Source organism: Macrotis lagotis, chromosome 4 (assembly GCF_037893015.1).
Source record: "Macrotis lagotis isolate mMagLag1 chromosome 4, bilby.v1.9.chrom.fasta, whole genome shotgun sequence".
Lineage (NCBI taxonomy): Eukaryota > Metazoa > Chordata > Mammalia > Peramelemorphia > Peramelidae > Macrotis > Macrotis lagotis.
Genome location: NC_133661.1, coordinates 48,177,329 through 48,199,079, shown reverse-complemented (window position 1 = coordinate 48,199,079; position 21,751 = coordinate 48,177,329). Strand labels below are relative to the sequence as shown.

Genomic DNA, 21,751 nt, shown 5'->3' with positions numbered 1-21,751 from the left:
TGAAGAAGTGAACAGTCGGCGGGTGTTAACACTTTCAAATACTTTCAGTAGAATCTCCTCCTGGGATAAAAAAATGCTTTCTGGTAAAGAGATATGCTATACTTGGAGATGAACTTTCATGAACAGAGAAAGCCTTCTAATTTGTCAATGGTTGCTGATCAGCAGATTCTCCTTTTTTATTTCTGGTTAACAGTATAGAGATCAACTTCTGATTAGCCCTGGAGGAGATGACCCCAGATCGTGGGTTAGTGGGGTCTGAACTAATGTCCTTTAACAATCCCATGGGATGTTGCTGTACAAAATCCTAGGAGCCTGATCAAGATAACTGTTGTTATTGCTCCCAAGGAGGCCTTGCTGCTCCTGGTGGCTTTTGTCCCCAACCTCCAAAAGGTGAGGGCAGGAATCACAGAAGAAGTCACCTACATGCTGGCTGGCTTTGGGCTGGCCCTCTCAGAAGACAAATTGGAAGTGATGGAGCTGGTGAAGTATTACCTATGGGCTTTAGAAGGTGAGGATACTGGGAGATTACAGATATGAGTCTTAGGGTTGAGGGGGGAATCAGGGATTATGCCATTCATTCTCTGGGCTCAAGAGGGAACTTGCTTGCATACAGAAACATCATGGTGGTATTGGCCCTTTAGTTTACAAAGACCATCAGAGGAGTTCTGCTACTCTCCCTCCCTTATCCCTTCCAATGCCATTGACTCACTCACCAAGGGAGCATGTGTCTAAGGGATCAGGACATGTTGATTGTCCTGAAACTAATCAAGGAAAAGGCCATTCCTCCATGTGAAACTCTGTCAGACTCTTCATCCCTCCCTCCCTCCCCACACTCTTTTTTGGTCCCAAATGGCTTCCTGACCCAGACTCTTGCCTCATGCTGAATCCTTTGGGTTTCAGAAGAATAATGAAAATGGAGCATGACACTAGAGGCATCACAGATGGCATCTTTTAGAGAAGAGAGGAAATTCTCCTGGGATTTTCCCATAGTGTTAGAATTTCAGAAAAGAGAAGACTCAAACGGAGGTTGATGACACCAGCACTTCTGCTAGGGTATTGAGAAGAACCAGGAAGTGGGAAAGGAACTACTGTATTTTGGAGCATGTAAATTTATTCTGGGTGGTGAGCAGTTGGGTATGGTAAGAGTGAGTGGCATAAGAAATGGATAAAAATATCTGGGCCAATTCTATATGGAAGGAGGAATATAGCAATGGCTGCCAGTGTTGGGAGGGAGTGGTCTGGGTCTCTTTCCCCTTATGTCTTTATTGTGGAGTATTTATTCACAGCTGACTCTTGATCTTGAGTTAAGAACTGCTCTTCCAGAGTAAGTGAGAATGAAGCTATGTTTCAGAACTGGCCCTGAGCTGCCTAGATGAACTTTCTGGAGAAGGGGTGCCTTAGGGCAAGTATCACCTATCTGGTACTAGGGGAGAAAAAAGAAAAAAAATCTTGTGCTCTAAGTACAAGGGACCAACATTCATTGTAACTCCCAAAGAGGGGGAAGTGCACAAGTTGGTGGTGCCACACTACAGATGGTATAGGCACTGGGATGCCAGCTTGTGCTACAGCAGAGCAGATGGTATTTCATCTTAGTCATGTGACTTTGGGGGGCTTGGGCCAGGAGGAGAGACCCTACCATAACCTAACTGGAGGCTCCCCAAACCATTGGCTTTTGTCCCTGTCCTCTTCTGTTAATTGCTTCCCTTCCACTCAGTGATGGTGTTTTTCCTAACATAGTGAATTTTATTAACATAGTGAACATGGAGTGAATTTCCCATGTTGTAAAAATTCTTTCTCTCCCTTATTAATCCAAATCCCTTCCCCCTCCCAGAGACTATATTGATTCTTCTCTCCTTCTTTCACCTCCTCTCTGGTTTCCTGCCCTTTCTCCAGAGTTGGCACATAACAGGTATTAATGCCAACCTGTGGTTTTCTAGCAGGTGAGTCAATATATGGGGCCAGGGTTTGGGCTTACACTCAGGATGATACTATATAAATACACAATAGCTGCAGACCAAAGTGTCCAGGACAGAGAAGAACAATCAAATAGGTGAATTGCTTTTGGATCCATTGCCAAGGTTAGGTAATTTGGTTGATTTGTCCCAGTCCAAAGTGATAGTTCTCCTGCCTCTGAATTTCTGAAGAAGAGAGAAAGAGAAGAATTATCCCAGGCAAATGGTCCAGTGAGGAGTTTAGTTTCCAAAAAAGGATTTAATTCCTCCTCAGAACTAACTCAGAGTAACACTACCCATTTCCCAAGAGAGTCCCCTTTTCTGTAAACAAGCCTTGATAGCTTTTCAACTCTTGTGGCCCTGAGATTTTGGCCTTCCTAGTCTTTGAACTTGCTTGGATCCTTGGGATCAAAGACTTGCAGGATTCAGGGCATCTAAATAGTCACGTGTCCCATTTCTTCCATTGGCATCATTCCTGAGTGTCCTGGCTCCATCATCTACTCATAGCATCCATTTTCTCTGCTCCCCTTGACAAACATCAGACCACTAGTGGGTTTTTCCTAGGTACATTCACAAAGGGAATGATGTATAAATTCAGACATAATCTATAAAGTTAAGGCAATCAGAGGTACACGGAAAAGAATGGTGCTAACTAGCCTGTCCTGAACAGGTAGCTAAAAATTCTCTGAGCCCTTAGTCTTTTTTCAGTCCCCATGATTCTCTAGATTAGGTGCTTCCAATCCGAGGTCCCTGGTCTGCATATGGCCCTCAAAATCCATTCATGCAGTATTATTGCATTTTATTATTATACTATTGTTGAAATGGGTTACATTGTAGTCATAAATAAATATTAAATTCTATTTGCGACCCTTGACAAATTTTTTGTTGGACAATTGTTACCCAAAAGAACAAAAAAGTTGCACACCCATGCTAGACTTATATATGTTTTTATGTTTGTTTTTCTTGAAAGAAAAAAATACACTTCAGTCTGTATTCAGAAACCATCTGTTTCTGGGATGGATCATATTCTTTGTCATAAATACATTAGAGAAGTTGCTTCAATTTTTTTCCCCACAGTTGGTATTGCTAGCTGTATTTCCCTCCATCCTATTCCTCCCCACTCTCATTTATTCTATTTTTCTTTCTCCTTTCACCCTGTTCCTCCTCAAAAGTATACTGTATCTGATTTCTCTCACCTCCAACACCTACACCCCCTCGTCCCTTTTCTCTCATCCCTCTCCTCTCCTTTTTCCCTCTAGGGTGACATAGATTTCTATACCCTATAGAATGTGTATGTTGTTACCTCTCTGAGTCACTTCTGACCCTCTTCCACTTCATTGCAAAAACATTTTCTTGCTTCTTTTATGTAAAATATTAGATTTTTTTTAAACAAGAGCCACAAAATAAAAGTGACTCTTCTTCCCTTTGGGATTGATCCATCTGGATGCTCAAAAATAGTTTATAATTCCAGGCTAACTTTCAGCCAAAAAAGAATCTTTCTGGTGACTGGAAACTTTTTGACATCCCACCCCCACATTCCTGTTTCCCTGCTACCCTAGGGAAGCTCCCCTAAGAAAATAGCTCAAATGACGTATAACTTTACAGTTAAAGATGGTCCATAAACCCAGGGTCATCCAGACAACCCACAAGGCACCTGCTTTTCTTTACAAACCCTTATTGTCTGTCTCAATCATTTGACATTTAACATGTCTGGCCTGAATTGCTAGTTATAATTTCTTGTGAGTGAGTCTTATCTCACATGCTAGACTAAACTTCTGAAGGGCAGGAACTATGATTTATTCCCCTTTCAGTTCCCTGTAGCAACTACAATAGTGCTTTGTATAGGATGGGGAGGGGGCGTCTATTTTCAGTGGTAAAGAAGATGATAGGGAGAGGACAGTTCATGTAGTAACGGAGGTTGCCATCTTCTTTGCAACCTAAAGGCAGTTGCCAGGGAAGTGAGAGGTGATATGTCAAATCCTGCTTTTGAGATCTTTATCTCCTAAACTATATATAGAATGTATATATAATATGTGGAAATACTTGTAATATAGTAATAATTATTTATTGCACTTAATAAGTGAATATATAATGTACACACATGCCTGAGTGTATATATATATATATATTTCCATTTATTAAGCACAATAAAGAAATATATTTATATAATATAGTCCATGTTTGTGAAGGCATGGCTATACACCTACATGTAAATACACATTTAGACATAGATACCCATACATTTAACTCCCTATAGGTAATATAGATGTAAATACACATAGATACGATACAGATACAGATTAGCTACATTTAGAGACGGTACATTTTTAGCCAACATTTTTCACCTATAATTAATACATGTAGACTTAAATAAATAGCTTTTTTAATAACAAACTTGGAAAATGTGCTTTCTCCCCTGTTGGAAATAGTAGCTTGGGGCGGCCAGGTGGCGCAGCAGATAGAGCACCGGCCCTGGAGTCAGGAGGACCTGAGTTCAAATCCGACCTCAAACACTTAATAATTACCTAGCTGTGTGACCTTGGGCAAGCCACTTAACCCCATTTGCCTTGCAAAAAACCCTAAAAAAATAGTAGCTAGTTTCAACTTTAGTCATTCCTCTTTCTCTAGTCCTCCCCTCTACTTGCTCTTCCACCTCCCTTTCTCTCTAATTCTCTGTTCCCATTTCTCTGTCCCTTTCTCTCTTTCTCAGAAACATTGATTGAAATATTTCAAGGTCTCCTGACTTCCCTGGCAGGAGCCCTCCTTCCACTGTGTACTGATAGTGACCATTTTGACTTAAGTGAAGCTTTTTAAGGGTTGTCATGCCTCACCCTGCAATCATACTGATGAGAAGTTTCTTCAGATTTAGGTGGGTGGGTCGGTCCTCAACTATATGCTCCATTCCCAGAATCCTCACATAAAGTCTCTCTGCTTTCATAGGCACCTGTCCCAGGTGTTGGCAGGGTATTGAGAACCAAGATCATCTCAACACCTAGATCTACTGTATTACTGGAGGATTTTTATACACACATGTATGTGTTTATATGTGTATATTTGCCTATATGTAATATACACATAGATGCATATGTATATAGCATATAAATAATATATGTAAGCATCTTATATATTCTAGAGTGCATAGTCTATATAAGAGACTTGACTACCCATTCTCATGCAGGAAGAGCAGTAACAAATAATGATATAGGTTTAGATTTGAAAAAAAATTTCCTATACATTTTTTTATGGGAAGGGGAGATTTATTTGATTTTTAAAAATGTCTTTCTAAGCTGTTTGGCTCAGCCTGACATGGATGAAAGCATTATTTGAACCTGCATCAGGGGAGTGTCCTTGGAGGAGTGAACCAGGCAGGGATTGGAGCTTTCTCTTTGTATAATATACACAGACTTGAGTTGATGGTGTTTCTAATAATAGTCATTCTTGAACAAGGGACTTGAAGCCTATGTCTGCCATTCCTACTAGTGACTTATGCCAGAGAGAAAGTCTAAGGGGGAGGGGAGGTCTCGTGCATGTCATTGTCCTTATGGCTCTGGCCACTGACCCCCAGACCCATTCTTTTTCCAGTGTGCTATGTCTCTGCCCTGGTCCTGTCCTGCTTACTCACCCTCCTCATGCTGACAAGGTCAATGGTGACGCACAGGTAAGTGTGCAAGGGAGCAGGGAGAGGGAAGTGCAGGATCTAATGGGTCCAACCGCCGGAGAACTTAGAGGGAAGTCTAGGAAATGGGGAAAGGATGCACATGGAGTCACAGGTCTGGAGTGTGAACCTCTATCACACACCACCTGCATGACCTTTGACAAGTCATTGAAACCTTTTTGTATCTCGTTTTCTTCTTCTATAAAAATGAATCTAATTCTCTTCCAGTCTTAAATCTATGATCCTACAATGCTGATAGAAATAGGAACTTAAGATAAATTGGAAATGATTACAGAAGGCAGATGTTCACATAAAGGGGGATCAGGAGGACTTCCTAGAAAAGGCAGGATGTGAATTTTGGGAAGTATATGAATATAGAGTGTCAAGAAATTAGAAACTCAAGGAAGGGCAGGGAAGGAAGGACAATAGAATGAGCAAAATGTACAGAGATATAAAAAGTCGGTGAGGCAGAGATGTGACTAGGATGAGCATTAAGGGCTTGTTTTAGGGCATGGAAATGTATAGAGCACAACACTTTAATACATGTATAGCTTCAACAGCATCTAATCCATTGTATAACTGATTTCCCCTCCCACTCGATTGAATTTGTTTTAGTTACTTCTTGTTCTAATTCCATATCATAATTTAAAAACTAATTTCGTTTTTTGTTGCTTGCCCCAGATGCCACTGTTGCTAATTTTTACTTTGTAGTGAGGATATTACTCTGTCTGAATTGAAGACTGCAAGAGTAAAGGGAGGGGAGGTTGGAGAGGTAGAACAGGACCAGATTATAGAGGGCCTTGAATATCAGACTAAGGAACTGAGATTTGATTTGGACTTTAGAGAAGAGTAGCAGCTATGAACTGGGAAAAATTCTGTGTCTGCATTAACAAGATGGATTACAGGGGTAGAGACTGAGGCAAGAGATTTAATTGGAGCTACAGAAAATATGCTATTTTGGTTTAGTCTCATAGACTTAAAGAACTGTTGGTTTCCCAGACACAAGACTCTCCCCAGTGCAGTCTGTCTTCCACACAGAAGCCAAATTGACCATCTTAAAGTACAAGTCTACTCATGTCACCACAGCCGATTTAATAAACCCAGGGCTCCCTATCACTTTCAGGATCAAATAAAATGCTATTTGGCAAGCAGCATCCTAGGCCACCCAACTCCTTACTAGCCTTTGAGTCTTCTTAGACTTCATTCCCCTCTGAGGACTCTGTAACCCAGTGCCACTGGCCCCCTTGCTTCTCCCCCATCTCCTGACTTTTCCTCCATCCTCATTTATGCCTCCCAGCTTCGCTCTCTTCCTTCAAGTCTCCTGCTGACTATAAGAAGTCTTTCCTGACCACCACCACCCCTCAATGCTAAAACCTTCTTCTGGGATTATTTTTAATTTTTCCTGCACCCATCTTGCAAACTTTGTATATTGTCTCCCTTATTGGACTGTGAGTTCCTTGAGGATGGGGACTTTGTTTTTTGCCTTTCTTTATTTCCCTGGACCTTCACCCAAGATCTGGTAACCTGTAGGTACTTAATGATTGCTTATTTTGACAACTATAAAGCACTTTACAAACTTCAAGGTACCATATAAATGTCTGATTTTGTGTTGCTGCTGCTGCTTCCCTCAATGATGAGGATATTTGTCCTTCCTTCTCGAAGATCATCAGGGAGGTAATGCCTTGACAAACAAATGAATTGGATTTGAGTGAGAACATGCTGTAAGTCAGCAGCCTCACTTTTTCTTCCAGAGTCATCTGGGTCCAGTGGCAACTGGAGATAGTCCTGGATACAAGGCAATCAGGGTTAAGTGACTTGCCCAAGGTCACACATCTAGTAAGTGTGTGTGATCACATTTGAACTCAGGTCCTTATGACTCCAAGGCTGGTGCTCTAAACTACTGCACCACCTCCTGGGGAAAAAAACAATTTGTACAGAGCAAAGTGATCTATGAATGTAACTAATTATTATTCACAGAGGTCACCATTGCTTCTTTGGGGAGGCCAGTTGAGTGACTTCCCTGGGACAGGGTAAGGGGGAATCTGGGAGCTCAGTAGAGGGTGCAGCAGGACCCAAAATTAATTCCCAACCATCTTCTTGCTGAGTCAATCAAATAGTAGGTAGACTGAGGCCCTCTCCTTCTTCCCTTTCCCTGCTTCTGCTTCACCAGATCCCCGTCTTCTCTCCCCAACAGAGCTAACCTGAGGGCTTGGCATTGTGGTGCCACTCTGGATGGATGTCTCCAGCCACAGAGGCAGGGTGTGAGTGCTACGACCATCTTCTGCTGGATGAGCTTCTCGGGTTACCAAGCAGCCTTTGTCTGCCTGGGTGAGTCTCCCTCTTCCTCCCTAGACTTCAAGTATCCTTGAGTTCTTTCCCTAGTAGAGGAAGGGGGAGAGAGGTTTTATCGATTAACCTTTTTTACCCTCTCTGTATCTGAGTCTTACTCAATACTAAATTATACCATGAGGGTGACAAGAGGAAATGCTCCCCATTCTTTGAATCTTACTAGGAAAATTAGAAAACTTCCCTATAAGGCAGTGAGAAAATAATAGGGCTACTAAAAAACCAAAGGAGAAAGGCCTTGGGGGAGGTTAGATTGTTCAAGGCAGACTTCCTGAAAGAGAAGAGACCAAAACTTCAGGACAAGCTGGAAGGGAGGAAGAAGGAATTTCAGGTGAGGAAAACGGTGGTTATCAAGGAGAAGATGGAGGATGTGTTGGGGGCAGACATCACAGGTGACTTAGGTGGGGCCCATCTGATCCTAGATTTGGTGAATGGAAAGCTCCATGTGACAGGTCCAAGGGAGAGGAATATTTGTGATATAGGCACAAGCACTAACTCTTCCCTAAGCCCTAAGTTTAGCTTGTAAGAAGTCTGAGGGCTGTTTGCAGTGGTATTCATAGGACCCATGGAAGTAATGTGGTATTCTGCCAAAGCAGAATGTGATATATATGTATATGTGTATATATATATATATATATATATATATATACATACACACACACACACACACACACACACACACACATATATATATATATGTATGATATATATGATATATAGGTTAGGTGGTCATAGGAAAGTCACATCCTCTAGGTGCCCCTGGGAAATTCTATATTTTTAAGAAAAGGTATGTGTCAAAAACATTCTTCATTAGAAGGAAACTACTGGTCAAGTCCAAAATATGTGGACATATTCACATATATATGTGTGTATATGTATATATATATATATGTATATATATATATATATATATACATTATGAGCATATGCATTCTTAAAATGAGATCCCTTTAAAAAACATGTATACATTCTTATCACTGCAGCAAGTACATTCTAGCTCATTTCCCAAGGTCTGGCAAGTTGCTTCTCCCCTCAGGGTTATAGGATACCCTGAGAAATTGAGAATTTCTCTTTTCTCTACCCTCTTTGGCTCACGGCCCCACTGGCTTTATTGTTAGGGACCAATAATTGGTGTCCCAAGTCCAAAGCAGCTAGGTGGTACAGCATATAGAACTCTAGAGCTAGAGTCAGGAATACCTCCATTTCAATTTAGCCTCAGCCACTTATTAATACTTCTGTCTGCCTCAGTTGATGCAACTGGAAAATGGGGATACCAATTAGCATCTTAAGGGATTTTTATGAGGAGCAAATAAGAGACTATCCATATCCTGTCTGACCCACCATGTTGAGGATATAACTGCTTATTCACTTTCCCTCCCTGCCAATTTGCCACTTAAAATCAATTAGTTTTTGTAAAAAGATATTTACTCCAAAGATATAGAAAGAACAAACTAGAAGCATTTCCTCCAGCATCTCTAGGTCATAGATTACTTCATACTGGGGAATTAATTTCAAAACTTAGTTCAGTTTTTAATATAGGATGGATTCCACCAAACTCATGTCCAGATGTGGACTTACTAATGACTTACTAATGATTCTTCTCAGCTTCTGCTGACCTGGATCCAAAAGACTTTTTGTTCATCAACAAATTATTGCTGGAACAATTGCAATACTCATCTGGAACCTATGGTCCAGGATATTCATTTGCCTCTAATTTCCCAACGCAGTAAATTGTGCCACACCACTCCCTTCATTCAGAACAAAAAAGACCAAGGACCAAAACCTCCTTCTTGGTCCTTGCTCCCATGGTGCAGCAGAGAGGAAAAGGCCCTCAAACCCTTCCTACCTGTTGTGGACAAGAGTCAGCCAGATTCCCCAGGAGCAAGTGAGGCAAAAGAGGTGACAATCAAGGGCTTACACGTTCCAGTTCCACAGTCAATTAGGGGGAAAAACTCCTGTCCACCACATAGTTAACCAACCCAAGCCAATTACAGGATGTCTGCACATGTTCCCATCTCTCCCAAGGCTCTTCCCTTACACATGATTCATCACGATTCTCAGAAGCAAGTGTCTAGGCATCTTCTAGATGTGCACATGTACATAGAGACACATTTCTTTTAAAGGGATCTCATTTAAGTGTACTTTTAAAGGACTCCAAAATATAATAATAGTTTACATCTTTTAAAAGATCTTATTTAAAAGTTTTATTTATGACATACTTTTTTAAAAGGATCTCATTTTAAATATAATAACATAATATCTACCTTTTCAGAGATCTCAAATATGTTTTTTGTGTACTCACCTTTTTAAAGGGATTTCATTTTAAAAAAATTAATATCTCAACAATATATTAATATAGAATAATATAATGCAATAATATGGATGAATACATATATGAGTATATCAGACCTTTCCAAGGAAGTTTGAAGAAGTTTAGGAAGGAGCTAGCAGAACATGTCACCATCCTGCATGTGTCTGTAGTCTAAAAATCTAAAGTGCTGCATACTCTATCTCTATAGAAGTAAGTGGTCTTTATCCCTGGAGGCAACAGCTACTTATTTGGGGAGCCCAAAGAGGGCATTGTAATAACTCTAGGAGGAGGGTGGAGTAGGGAATGCTCTCCCCATAAAGCAGACCCAGAGAAAAGACCCAGCTTGCCCAGGGTCATTGAACTAGGTGGTGGCAGACCTGGAGACTGGGTTGAGTTAGCTCCTGCCTTTTTCATTTCTGCTGCAACTACCAGGAGCCCCTGAGCATGGCTCACCATTACTGGCCTCCAGTGTCTCAGTGGATCCTGCACATCTGACATTGCCTCTTTTACACCCCTCTAGGGCTCTTCTTCCAGCAGATTATCTTCTTCTTTGGGTTCGTGGTTTTCACCTTTCTGGTCATCATACCCATCCTATATGGCAGGAACCTCCTGCTCTTCCATATGCTGGGGAGCATGTGGTGAGTGAGTAGACCGAATTGGGCTGGACTGGGCTGGACTGGGCTAGGGGACCCTGGTTTTTGCAGGTCCTTGACCTGGCCTTCTCTAGGGTAGACCCAAGATGGCCCTAGGTGGCACCTTTCCATTGGCCTTCCTTAATCTTGGCTTGATCATATTGGATGCTTTCTATGTAGGCCCTTCTGCCTCACGCTGGTACTGGCTGTGATCTTGCAGAATCTAGCTGCTCGGTGGATCTTCCTAGAGAACCAGGCTGGCCAGCAAGAGCTGACTAACAGGTAAGGAGGCCACACTTCTCTCTCTTATTATCTCTGTCTCCCCCTTCCTCTCTCTGTCTTTTCCTCTCTTTATCTATCTACCTCTTCTCTCCTCCATCTGACCTCTTTTCTGACCTCTCCTCTCCTCTCCTCTCTTCTCTCCTCTCTTCTCTCCTCTCTTCTCTTCTCTCTTCTATCTCCTTCCCTTTCCCTCTTATGCACTCCTCCATTCCCCCATCTCTCCTTCTCTCCCTCCACCAATCTGTTCCTCCTCCCTGTCTTTGTCCCCCTCTCTGTTCCTCTATCTACCTTATTTATTTCAATAACTCATATAGACAAGAAACATCTAAAAGGTGGATGCATTCAGAATGGAAATGTGAGGAGACTGGAACAAAATTTATTATGTTTCAGGTGAATAAAAAAAGGCAAGACAAAAACTATCAGACAAAACAAAACCATCTGTCCTTTCTCTCTCTATCCCATTCTCCATGTCCTTCTCTTTCTCTGCCCTTCCCCTTCCCTGTTTCTTCTCTCCCTATCCTATTCTCTTTGTCCATTTTATCTATCCCTTTCTTTCTTTCTTCCTCTTTCTATTTCTTCCTCTTTCTATGTCCCTCTTCTCTCCTTTTAATCTTTTCCTCCAGCTGTCTCTTCCATTTTTCCTTATCTTTTTCATTTTTTGTATAATAAAAATGGTAATTATTTCTTACATTTGTGTGCATATATGAAAGTAATTGAGGGGGGTAGGAAAAAGTGGGCTGAATCAGGTGGACTGGATACTAACTTACTCAGAGATCCTATACAAACTAGTTCCCTTTTCTGGACCTCAGCTGCTACCTCTGGGAAAATGGGAGAGACCAACTAGATGATCCCTAAGGTCCCTTGTAGTGCTAAGATTCTAAGATTATGGTGCTTTGCTTACAGAAACAGGAAGGGAAGGTATAATAGTTTTTAATTTACATGTAGAGAAACTGTGGTCAGAGAAGAGGCTGAAGAGTTTGGACTTGTTGTGGACCCTGGGCAAACAGGGTTACATGGGGAGTGAATGGGAGACTCCCCTCCAATACTGGTGTCTGCTTCCATGATAGAATGGAAAGGGAGTCCCCATTATCCAGTTAGATCTCCACTTCTCATTCATGTTGCCAGTAACATGCACATAGAAACTTCTCTCTGGGTTCAGCACTGTTCCCTCCAGTCTCCTTGATTCCAGGATGGCTCATCCACCAGAGGATGGCTCATCTACCCCACTGAGGGTGGAGTTGCTAAATCCTCTTTTTTGTTGAGCATACTACAGTCCTAGGGGGTGGAGATTGGCATAGGACATGGAGATGTGCTTCTCTGCTGTCACTATTTTGCTTTCCCAAAGGAAGGGAGACAGGTTATTCTTCAATCTTTCTCCTGTGCCACCTCTGTATTAGGAAAGCTCTATATGCCATCACTTTTCTGCTCATCCCCATTAATGTGCTGGTGGGCATCATGGTGGGCATCTGCCGGATGGTGATCTCCACCCTCTTCAATATTATCCACTTCTGCCAGTTGGACCTCAGTTTGCTGCCCCGTGATGTGGACACTTTGGACCCAGGTAAGGGCAATCATAAGGATGGATCTGAGTCCACTGGCTACCAAAGTGGGGAAGCAGCACTTACTCTGGCATAAAAATTGGGTGGGCTGGGGGCATGACAGACCTCAGGAGAATAAAGAGAGCTGAATCTCCCCCCCTGGGTTCAGTGAAGCCTTCCCTCTCTGCATCTATTTTCTCCTTTAAAATCTACCTGATAGACTGCCTTAAAGCTTTGTTCATTCCATTAGGTGGGGGATGCATCCCCCAGTCTGTGAGATGGACAGTCTGAGTGTGCATGTTTTGTGTGACTTAAATGATCATAAATTTCAAAAGGGACAATTGTATCCCACCATCAACATTAATAAAGGAAGAAACTGGGTCAGAGAGAGGCTGTGACTTATCTAGGGTCTCACAGTTAACTACTGTCTGAGGCAGGATTGGAATCCAGGTCTTCTTGACTCCACATATACAATGCTCCATCCACTTTTCAATGCTGTTTGTGAGAGAATGAACCTGTGTACCTTCTCAGTATGTAGGGTGGGCTACAGAGAAGTCTTTAACATATATTCTTATGTAGAGTTACAGATGCTGCATGTGAAAGAAGCCTGTGTATATGCTTCATGTGTCCATCCAGTGTGAGGCAGTGCTGTAGATGATCGTGTGTGTGTGTGTCTGTGTGTGTGTGTGTGTGTGTGTGTGTGTGTGTGTGTGTGACAATCACCAGAACTCTGGACTTGGAGTTGGGAAGACTTGAGTTCAAATCCCACTTCAGACATTTACTCATTGGGTGATCTTGTGTGAGTCACTCTCTACCTGTCTCAGTTTTCTCATCTGTAAAATGGGGATAATCATAGCACCTACCTCTAGGTGGAGGTACTTTGCATTCAGTACTTTGCAAACTGGAAAGCACTATAGAAATGCTAGTTAGGATTAGGCACTCTGTGCATGTATATTCATTTGAATTTAATGCAATTTAACAAGCAATAAGTGTAGTACTGGGGTCAGATCCCAGCTCTATTCCTAACTACCTGTGGGATGTAGATCAATTCACTTTAATCTCCCTAGGCCTCAGTTTCCACATTTGTAAATTGAGATCGACCTAGATAAGGTCTCTTTTGTTTCTAATTCTGCCATCATCTTAAGTATCTTTCATGTTCAAAGAATCCCTGTCCTCAAGGAAGTTACATTCTCTTGACTGGTACAGATAAATCAATTCTAGATGATGTGAGGAAGAAGAGAGCATTAGCATCTGAGGGGATGGAGAAACTCCATGATAGATGGAGGGATGAACTGAACTGATCTGAACTTGAAAGGAAGAGGAAAATTCTGAGAGAGAGTCAGAAGTGAGGAAGGCATGTACAAACAGGCAAGGGCATCTGTGACAGGGGAGGGGACCCAGAAAAGGAGGTGGAATACCAGGTGCAAATGATACCCAGTCATCTAAGCTGCCTGGATGAAAGGGAACAGTGTGAACCAAGATTGGATAGGTAGCCTGGGGCCTGACTGTAAAAGACTTTCAACTTCAATATTTGGGTTTTAGTCAATGGAATTTTTAGAGTAGGAATGTGGCATGGTCAGACTATGCCTTGGGAAAATGATCTCAGCAGCATATGGACAGTCGATTGGAGGGGTAGGAAGACCACGTAGAAGGCTACTCCAGTAGACCAGGAGAAAGGCTAAGGGGGCCTGGATCAGGGATGTTGGGTGTAGAACCCACCAAGATGAGAGCACAGAGGGCGGTGTGTGTGTGTGTGTGTGTGTGTGTGTGTGTGTGTGTGTGTGTGTGTGCGCCAGCCCACGGGTGCATGACCCTCCTAGCCAGGCTCCCACTAGGGTTTTCATCACCTTTGCTTTCCTCCCTTAGGCTATCGCACTTATTGCTATTATTTGAAGATGGAGGTCAGCCAGTCACATCCAGCAATGAAAGCCTTTTGTTTCCTGCTCCTACAATTACCAGGTTCCCGGGGACTGGATGGAGCCCAAGCTGCTCCCCCACCAAATGAGGCTGAAGAAGGTGAGATGCTGCAGACTGCTAGCTTGTCTATCCCCAGACTGGAAGAGACTGAGGGTTTCCTTGCTGCTTCCTGCCTTCCTCTATCCCAAGATTTCCTTCTTGACCTTCTTCCTTCACAGACCACTGACTGGTGGTTTGGGATGATACTATGAAAGTCTGTCTCTGGCTGCAGATTTCCCTCCTCCTTACCCTGGCCCTGACTAGGTGGTAAACCCTGGCAAAGTGAAAGGAGACCCTCTCTTATTCCATATTTCAGTTTTCCTAAAGAGCAAAATGTTCTGTGTCAGTCCCTCCTGGCACAGATCCCAAAGACACATATTGGAAAATCTAAGCTCCATGTTATGGGACATCATGCACAAGAAGGTCTCTAAGCTGTCCGTGAGTCAATCCCTCTTGTTCTCAGAAAAGTTGTCCTTTTCTTGGATCCTATCTATCCCTAGTCTCAGAAAGCTTGGGAGAAATGAGAGGTGGCTGTGTAGGGGAGGCAGGGGCCATGAAGGGAGAGAAGGGAGTCAACATTGTTCAGTGTTTTGTATGACTCTGTCTCCATCAGGGATCCATTTGCTGCAGACCAAGAACCCAGCCAGGAATGCCATCAAGTCTAAGAAAAGTCGGGTCCGCTGGGGATTGGCTTATACCCTTATCCAAAATCCCTCTCTCCTGGCCTTCCGGAAGAAAGCCCTGGCTGGTGCTCTGGCCAATGGGAGCCAACCCTGCCCTCCCAACCCCTGATGGATCTGCAGAGCCAGAGGGAAAGAAGAGGGAACTGTCTGTATGTGTCTCTGCCCAGGGAAGTCCCTGGCAGAAGTCTCACTGACATTTTCCTTCTTTCTTCTTACTCCGACCTCCTGGATTCTTCCCAAAGTCACTACTTTGAAGTTTCTCCCTGGAGGGATACTGAACTCCTCCCACCTAGAGAGATTGTACAGAGAGCAGTTTCTGAAGGCTGATGGTGCATCTTCCATCAGCTTTTGTTTGTTGCTGCTATTTTTTGAGGGGTGGGTGAGTGAAGTTTACAATTTACTATGACCCCCTGACAAATGTCAACTTTAGTTTCCTAGGATATATATGTATGTGTCTATAAAAAACCAGGAATCCCATCCCCAGGTCCCAGATGCATAGGGAGATTAACCCTACTCCTGGGTCCATCCCATTTCTTCTTCCATGAAACCTTTACTGCAAACAGAAATCCATAATCTTCAGAGCTCCTCTCCCTTTGTTCTTCCATCTCATTATTTTATCAATTAATTCATTCAACAAACATTTATTAGACACTAAAAGGCAGTCACTGTTGGGTTCTAGAGGTCCAAAGTTTAAAAAAAAATGGTTCTTGTCCTCAAAGAGATTACCATCTCTTAGGGACTATCATACCATTTCTACAAATAAATATGAGATGATCAGAATAGGGAGAGAGGTTAGAAAAGGGTTACCTTGGAAGATGAGTGCAGTCTTGAAATTTCTAGAATATTCTCTTCTCTGAGATTACCTCTTTTCCTTCTGAGACCAGCCCCAAACTCATTCTAGTGAAGCTTCTTCATTATCAAGGATAAAGGAGAAATATATCCCACTCCCAAATGCAAACATTACTGTTTCCAGACAGTTAGAGAGTAATGTGCATGACCCATTGCAGAGTCCCCAGAATTGAGGTCACCTCTAAAGATTCTATCCAGGTTTCTTTTCTAGAAAGCCCTGCTACTGGTCAGTGGTTCTGAATGGTCCAAAGCTTCCTCATTTAAGCTCTGTTTGATTCTTAGAGACAGCTAAGTGACTTTCCAGGCAATGGGCCTGGAGTCAGAAAAACCTGAGTTCAAATCCAGCCTCAAACATTTACAAATTGTGTACCCTGGGCAAATAACTATACTTCTGTTTGCCTCAGTTTTCTCATCTGTAAAATGAGCTGGAGAAGGAAACGGCAAACCACTCCAGTATCATTGCCAATAAACCTCCATGGACAGTATGGTTCATGGGGTCAAAAAGAGTCAGATATGACTGAACAACAACAGAAATCTGGCTCTTAGAGCTTTATCCAGAGGCTTCCTACAATAGTTTCTCCACCTCTGCAAGGTACTTTCTAACCCTTGGGATCCCAGCCCAGTTGTCTGGGACTCAGGCCCTACTGGTGTTTAATTTGGCATCCATCTTCCCTGCAGGGGATTAGGGTTCCCACCTCCCTCTCTAGCTCAGTCTCCAGCTCCATTGCCCATCTTTGTCCCAAGAAGTCTAGTATATTCTTGGCTTGGCCCCCTTTCCAGGGAAAATGAAAGTTATCACTTCATCCTTTAATAAATTCTTTTGCCATCATTCAATCAGTTTGGTCCAGGGAGAAAATAAAGACCATTCTCACATTTCATAAAATCCTCAAGCAGACAAATGCTGTATCTAGCTATCTCCCATAATACACAAGAAAAAAATATTTCTGTTTATGACTCTTGGATAAGTCAATGCATGCTTATGTTGTGATGGTGACATATTGAGCATAATTTCAGTGCAGCCAATCAGACTGGTTCCCCTTCCATATTCAAGGGAACTGTGGATTCAAATCCTACTTTGATTACTGAAAAAGCAAATTGAGTAGAGTTGACTTTTGACATTTTTCAGGGACCAAATGAACATATGATTGGGGTCTAATTGGCGGTATAGAGCTGGGTACAAGGGTGGCCAACTGGAAGGTTTGGGATATTAAGATGGTACCAAGTTCCTTACCCTTTCTCCTCATTGTCTCCTAGGCTTATCCCCCACCCCACCCCCCAGGAAAAAAAAAACTGGATTCTAGGAGATTCTTCCTAAGACCTCCAAGGAACCTTGGAATAGAGAAGAACTCTACCCCCATAGCCTCTGGCAGCTCAGAGCTACATCTCTCTCTTCAGAGAGAGATGGCCAGAGTTTATATTGCTTGATGTAAAACAAAACTCCCCAAGAATCTGAGCTGTCTGAAGGTAGACTAGACTGTATTGGGAAATAATGAGTTCCTCCTCACTGAAGGGCTTCAAGGGTAGGCTGTTTGATCACTTAGAGGGGATTCTTATACATATGGGGGGTGGTCTAGATGCCCTTGGCGGGTTCTTCCAAGTCCAAGATTCAGTGAGGAAATTCATCTTCCCCTTCCCCTCCCACTTCCTCTCTTCCTCTTTGAAACTGGTAGAAATCCAGGACCTTTCCATATGTGAAAGTATGGAGCTGGTCAGAATGTTTGGTGATTATTTGGCTCCTGTGACTACTAGGGAGCACTAGTGAAATTCCTGGGGAGCATTTCCCATCTTACTCGTTAACTAGGCATTACAGAACCTAGGCTTGCCCTGCATAGAACTTAAGATATTTTAGAAGTGTTTCTAACTTTGCATTTTATGAAAGAGATGGATGTGTTTCCTCTAATAAATGACTCCAAAAGAACAATCCCTGATCATTTCTAGCTTGAAAGGGTCACATTATCAATCAACCAGTGCCCATCACTCATCAGCTGTAACAGCTGACCTTTACTTAGTATTTCAGGATTTGCAAATGCTTAGCATAAATTAGCTATTTTGGCCTACATAATAGCCTCCTAAGGTAGTATATTGTAAGGGCAGAGTGACAGCTAAGGGGCACCAGGATAGAGCTATGGACAGGAAGGCAGAGTTGGTGGTCAGAGCCATTATGAGAGAATGGAGTGAAGGAACTGGTAATGTTAAATTGAAGAAAGATGATGGGGGAATGACAACTGCCCCCATGTATTTGAAGAGTAGTTGTGTTAAAGATGAGCCTTGTTCCTCTTGGTCACAGAAAATAGAACTCAGAGTGATAGGCAGATTTGGGCTCAATATGTCCTTGAACTTAATAATAATCAGAATTTTTTTCAAGATACAAACTCTCAAGAGGAAGTGAGTTCCCACTCCCTGGAGATATCCAAGCAGATGCTGAGTATTCACTTTTTGAGGATTTTTAAGGGGTTCTCTGTTCATGTTTAGGTTGGACCAAGTGACCTGGTTCATTTTAGAAGATAGAGGAAGAATGGGAGGAGAAATATTGGAGGTCCCTTGGTTTAGAGGCTTGGGTTGGAAAGTCACATCTGACTCAGGTGAGGAAGCCACCATCACCAAGGAACGATATTGGGAATGACTTTCAAGAAACTTTTACTTTCAAACACCTTTCTCACATCAAGGTTCCATAAATAAGATTTTGATGAGGTTCCAAGAAGCAAGGCAGAGAAATTAGTGATGGGCTCAAAATGGAAGGGGGGGAGAACAAAAGGAACAGTATACATGGAACAATGGAATTAGGCCAGGAAATGAGAAGTCAGAACATTGAGACTCTTTCCTCCTTGTTTCCAAACAAAATTCTCCTCCTTTCTCCTATTTAGAGAGTTTCATCAGTGGCCATTGTGTTCCCCACTCGCTTTTACCATGGACTGGAAGAAATAGGAATCTTACAAACACAAAATATTAGGGTTGAAGAGAGACCATTGATATCACTGAATCCAACTCTTGTTATTTAACAAGCTAAGAAACTGAAAGTGGCTTATTTCAGATTGCAGGGTAGGACTAGAATGCAGGTCTCCCGATTCCTAGTCAGTGATCTTTCCAACATATCATGTCATATAAAGAAATAATGGACAATGAGACCAGGGTCAGGGAAGTGTGAGGCTCTGTAGAGGCCATGGTTAGTGGGCACTAGGCCAGAAGCTAAACACCAAGAAGGAGAATCATAGAAGGGTCTTAGAGAGTCTCTAGTCTAACCCCCTCATTTTATAGACATGTAATTAGAACCCTAGTAATTTCCCCTCCCCCACCTGCCCTGAAGACACACACACACACACACACACACACACACACACACACACAGCCCTTATAGAGCTGATGTGGGAGAGGGGAGTAAGGACAACACCTATTTTATAGGCTGGGTGAGTGTTATAGAAAACAAGATTCTAGTGAAAGCATAACAGAATTGTTGGGGCACAGAAAAACCCTGTACTAGAGCCTTGTGGTACAGTTAACCAGGCTGCATCCCAGACTCACCTCCGAGGATCAAATGTCTACCCAGCTAAGCCTGACTCCAGAGATACTGTGAAACCTGGTGGGATTAACTGTTCCCTACCAGATGTAAGGAGCTACTCTCTACAGGCATGTAATGGGAAGCAGGGGCCCTTCTACCTTTAACTTCCTTCTCCCATTCCTACCAGCATCCTAAAATATGCTGATGCTTAGAATGTGGACCACAACTCTCATTCCAAGCAAGGTCTCAGTCCCTGGATGATTTTTCTTGCTGGAAGGAGGAAGAGGAAGGAGAGATGAGGAAAAAGGGAGAGAGAGAGAGAGAGAGAGAGAGAGAGAGAGAGAGAGAGAGAGAGAGAGAGAGAGAAGAAAAGAAAACTGGGAGTGAACAAAGAAAGGAAAGAAAAGAGAAAGAGTGACAGAGAGGCAAGATTGATTAAAGGAGGGAGGGAGAGGAAGATAGAGAAAGGGATGGAGAAAAGGATAATAGGAGAGAGGGAAGGAAAGAAGTAAGAGAGAAAAGAAATAAGAGGAAAGGAGTGAGAAATGAGAAAGACAAGAAGGAAGAGAAGAAGAGAAGAGGGGGATAAGGAGTAAAATACATGAAGGAAGGAGAGGTGGTAGAGGAGGAGGTGGGAGGAGGGGGAAGGAGGGAGAAAGGAAGAGAGGGAGAGGGTAAGAGAAACAATAGGAGAGAGGGAGAAGGAGAGGGAGGAAGTGGGGGAAGCCAGAGAGTCAGAGAAAATGCTTAGTGCCAGCTATGCCCCTCCCTGCCTCTTCCCAAGTGCATTAGCCCCAGCTAGGGCTAGCAACCTCTTCCTTCCATCTCCAGCTTCTCTTTGAGTTTTGTAACAGGCAATTAAAATCTGGTGAAACTTTTTGAATTAAAAGCAAGGCCAAGGACTCAATATAAAAAGCCCTTTGCTCCTTACTCTTTTGAAGTTGTAATGAGGCTCTAAGAAAACCGCAATTAAGGGCAACAGAGGGAGGGAGGGAGGGAGGGATGACAAAAGGCAGAGGACTGAGGCTGAGGAGGGGAAAGAGGGAAAGAGATTACAAACAGGGCTGCTCTTCACCTGGGAGGTTCAGGTCTAAGGGGATCTGTCCAGGGACCACAGAATGGTCAAAGAAGGCTGAAACTCCTCCCCCTTCCAACTGGTGGTCTCTGGCTGTTTGTGGTAGAGGCACTCTGGGCTGATGATCCCTGGAAGAAGTGAAGGGGACAGACCAGAGGCTGAATTCAGGGCAAGCTGCCCTCATTGCCTGGTTTATACACATTACTAAAACATGAGTATCCATCCAAATTGTTAGAAAATTCTTTTTGTCATTTACTTGCTAGAATCCTTGAATGAACCCCATCAAAGTTAATGGGTTGACCAAGGTCACAAAGCCTTTGAGCGGGCTCCATCCATCTCTCTTGTCTCTTACTTGTCCTTTATTCAGGGACAAAGTTCCTCATTGTCCTGTGCTTAGTCCTTGGTCCCGGGCTGCTTCATTTTTTTATCAATGACTTGGAGAAGACAGAGACCATCAGACTGGCAGGGCACAGACAGCAAACTGGAAGGGAGAACTGAAACAGTAAATGATAGAGATTGCATCCAAAATGATTTTGATGAGCTAAAGCCTGGAACTGAATTTAATTAGATGAAATTGAGGAGAGTGTAAAGTCTCAGATTTGAATAAAAAAAATGCTTTGGGATGGGGCGGCTAGGTGGCGCAGTGGGTAAAACACTGGCCCTGGAGTCAGGAGGACCTAGGTTCAAATCTGGTCTCAGACACTTAATAATTACCTAGCCGTGTGGCCTTGGGTGAACCACTTAAACCCATTTGCCTTGCAAAAACCTAAAAAAATGCTTTGGGGCAGCTAGGTGGCACAGTGGATAGAGCACCAGCTCTAGAGTCAGGAGGACCTGAGTTCAAATCCAACCTCACACACTTAAAAATTACCTAGCTATGTGACCTTGGGCAAGTCACTTAACCCTACTGCCTTGCAAACCCCTCCAAAAAATGCTTCACAAATACAAGATAGGGAAGGTAATTCTAGTGGATCAG

The 21,751-nt window shown here is 42.9% G+C and overlaps 1 protein-coding gene across 2 annotated transcripts in view; it reads left to right on the top strand.

The window, feature by feature from the left end:
- Positions 1 to 17,761, top strand: part of STRA6 (signaling receptor and transporter of retinol STRA6) — a 73,828-nt gene extending 56,067 nt beyond the window's left edge. For both annotated transcript variants that reach the window (XM_074232691.1, XM_074232692.1), the window contains exons 11-18: positions 346 to 508; positions 5,535 to 5,610; positions 7,802 to 7,935; positions 10,785 to 10,902; positions 11,077 to 11,178; positions 12,576 to 12,739; positions 14,583 to 14,732; positions 15,286 to 17,761. In XM_074232691.1, coding sequence (XP_074088792.1) covers positions 346 to 508; positions 5,535 to 5,610; positions 7,802 to 7,935; positions 10,785 to 10,902; positions 11,077 to 11,178; positions 12,576 to 12,739; positions 14,583 to 14,732; positions 15,286 to 15,464 — 1,086 coding nt within the window. In that variant the 3' untranslated portion in view covers positions 15,465 to 17,761. The remainder of the gene's footprint in view (positions 1 to 345; positions 509 to 5,534; positions 5,611 to 7,801; positions 7,936 to 10,784; positions 10,903 to 11,076; positions 11,179 to 12,575; positions 12,740 to 14,582; positions 14,733 to 15,285) is intronic.
- The last annotated feature ends 3,990 nt before the right edge of the window (positions 17,762 to 21,751 follow it).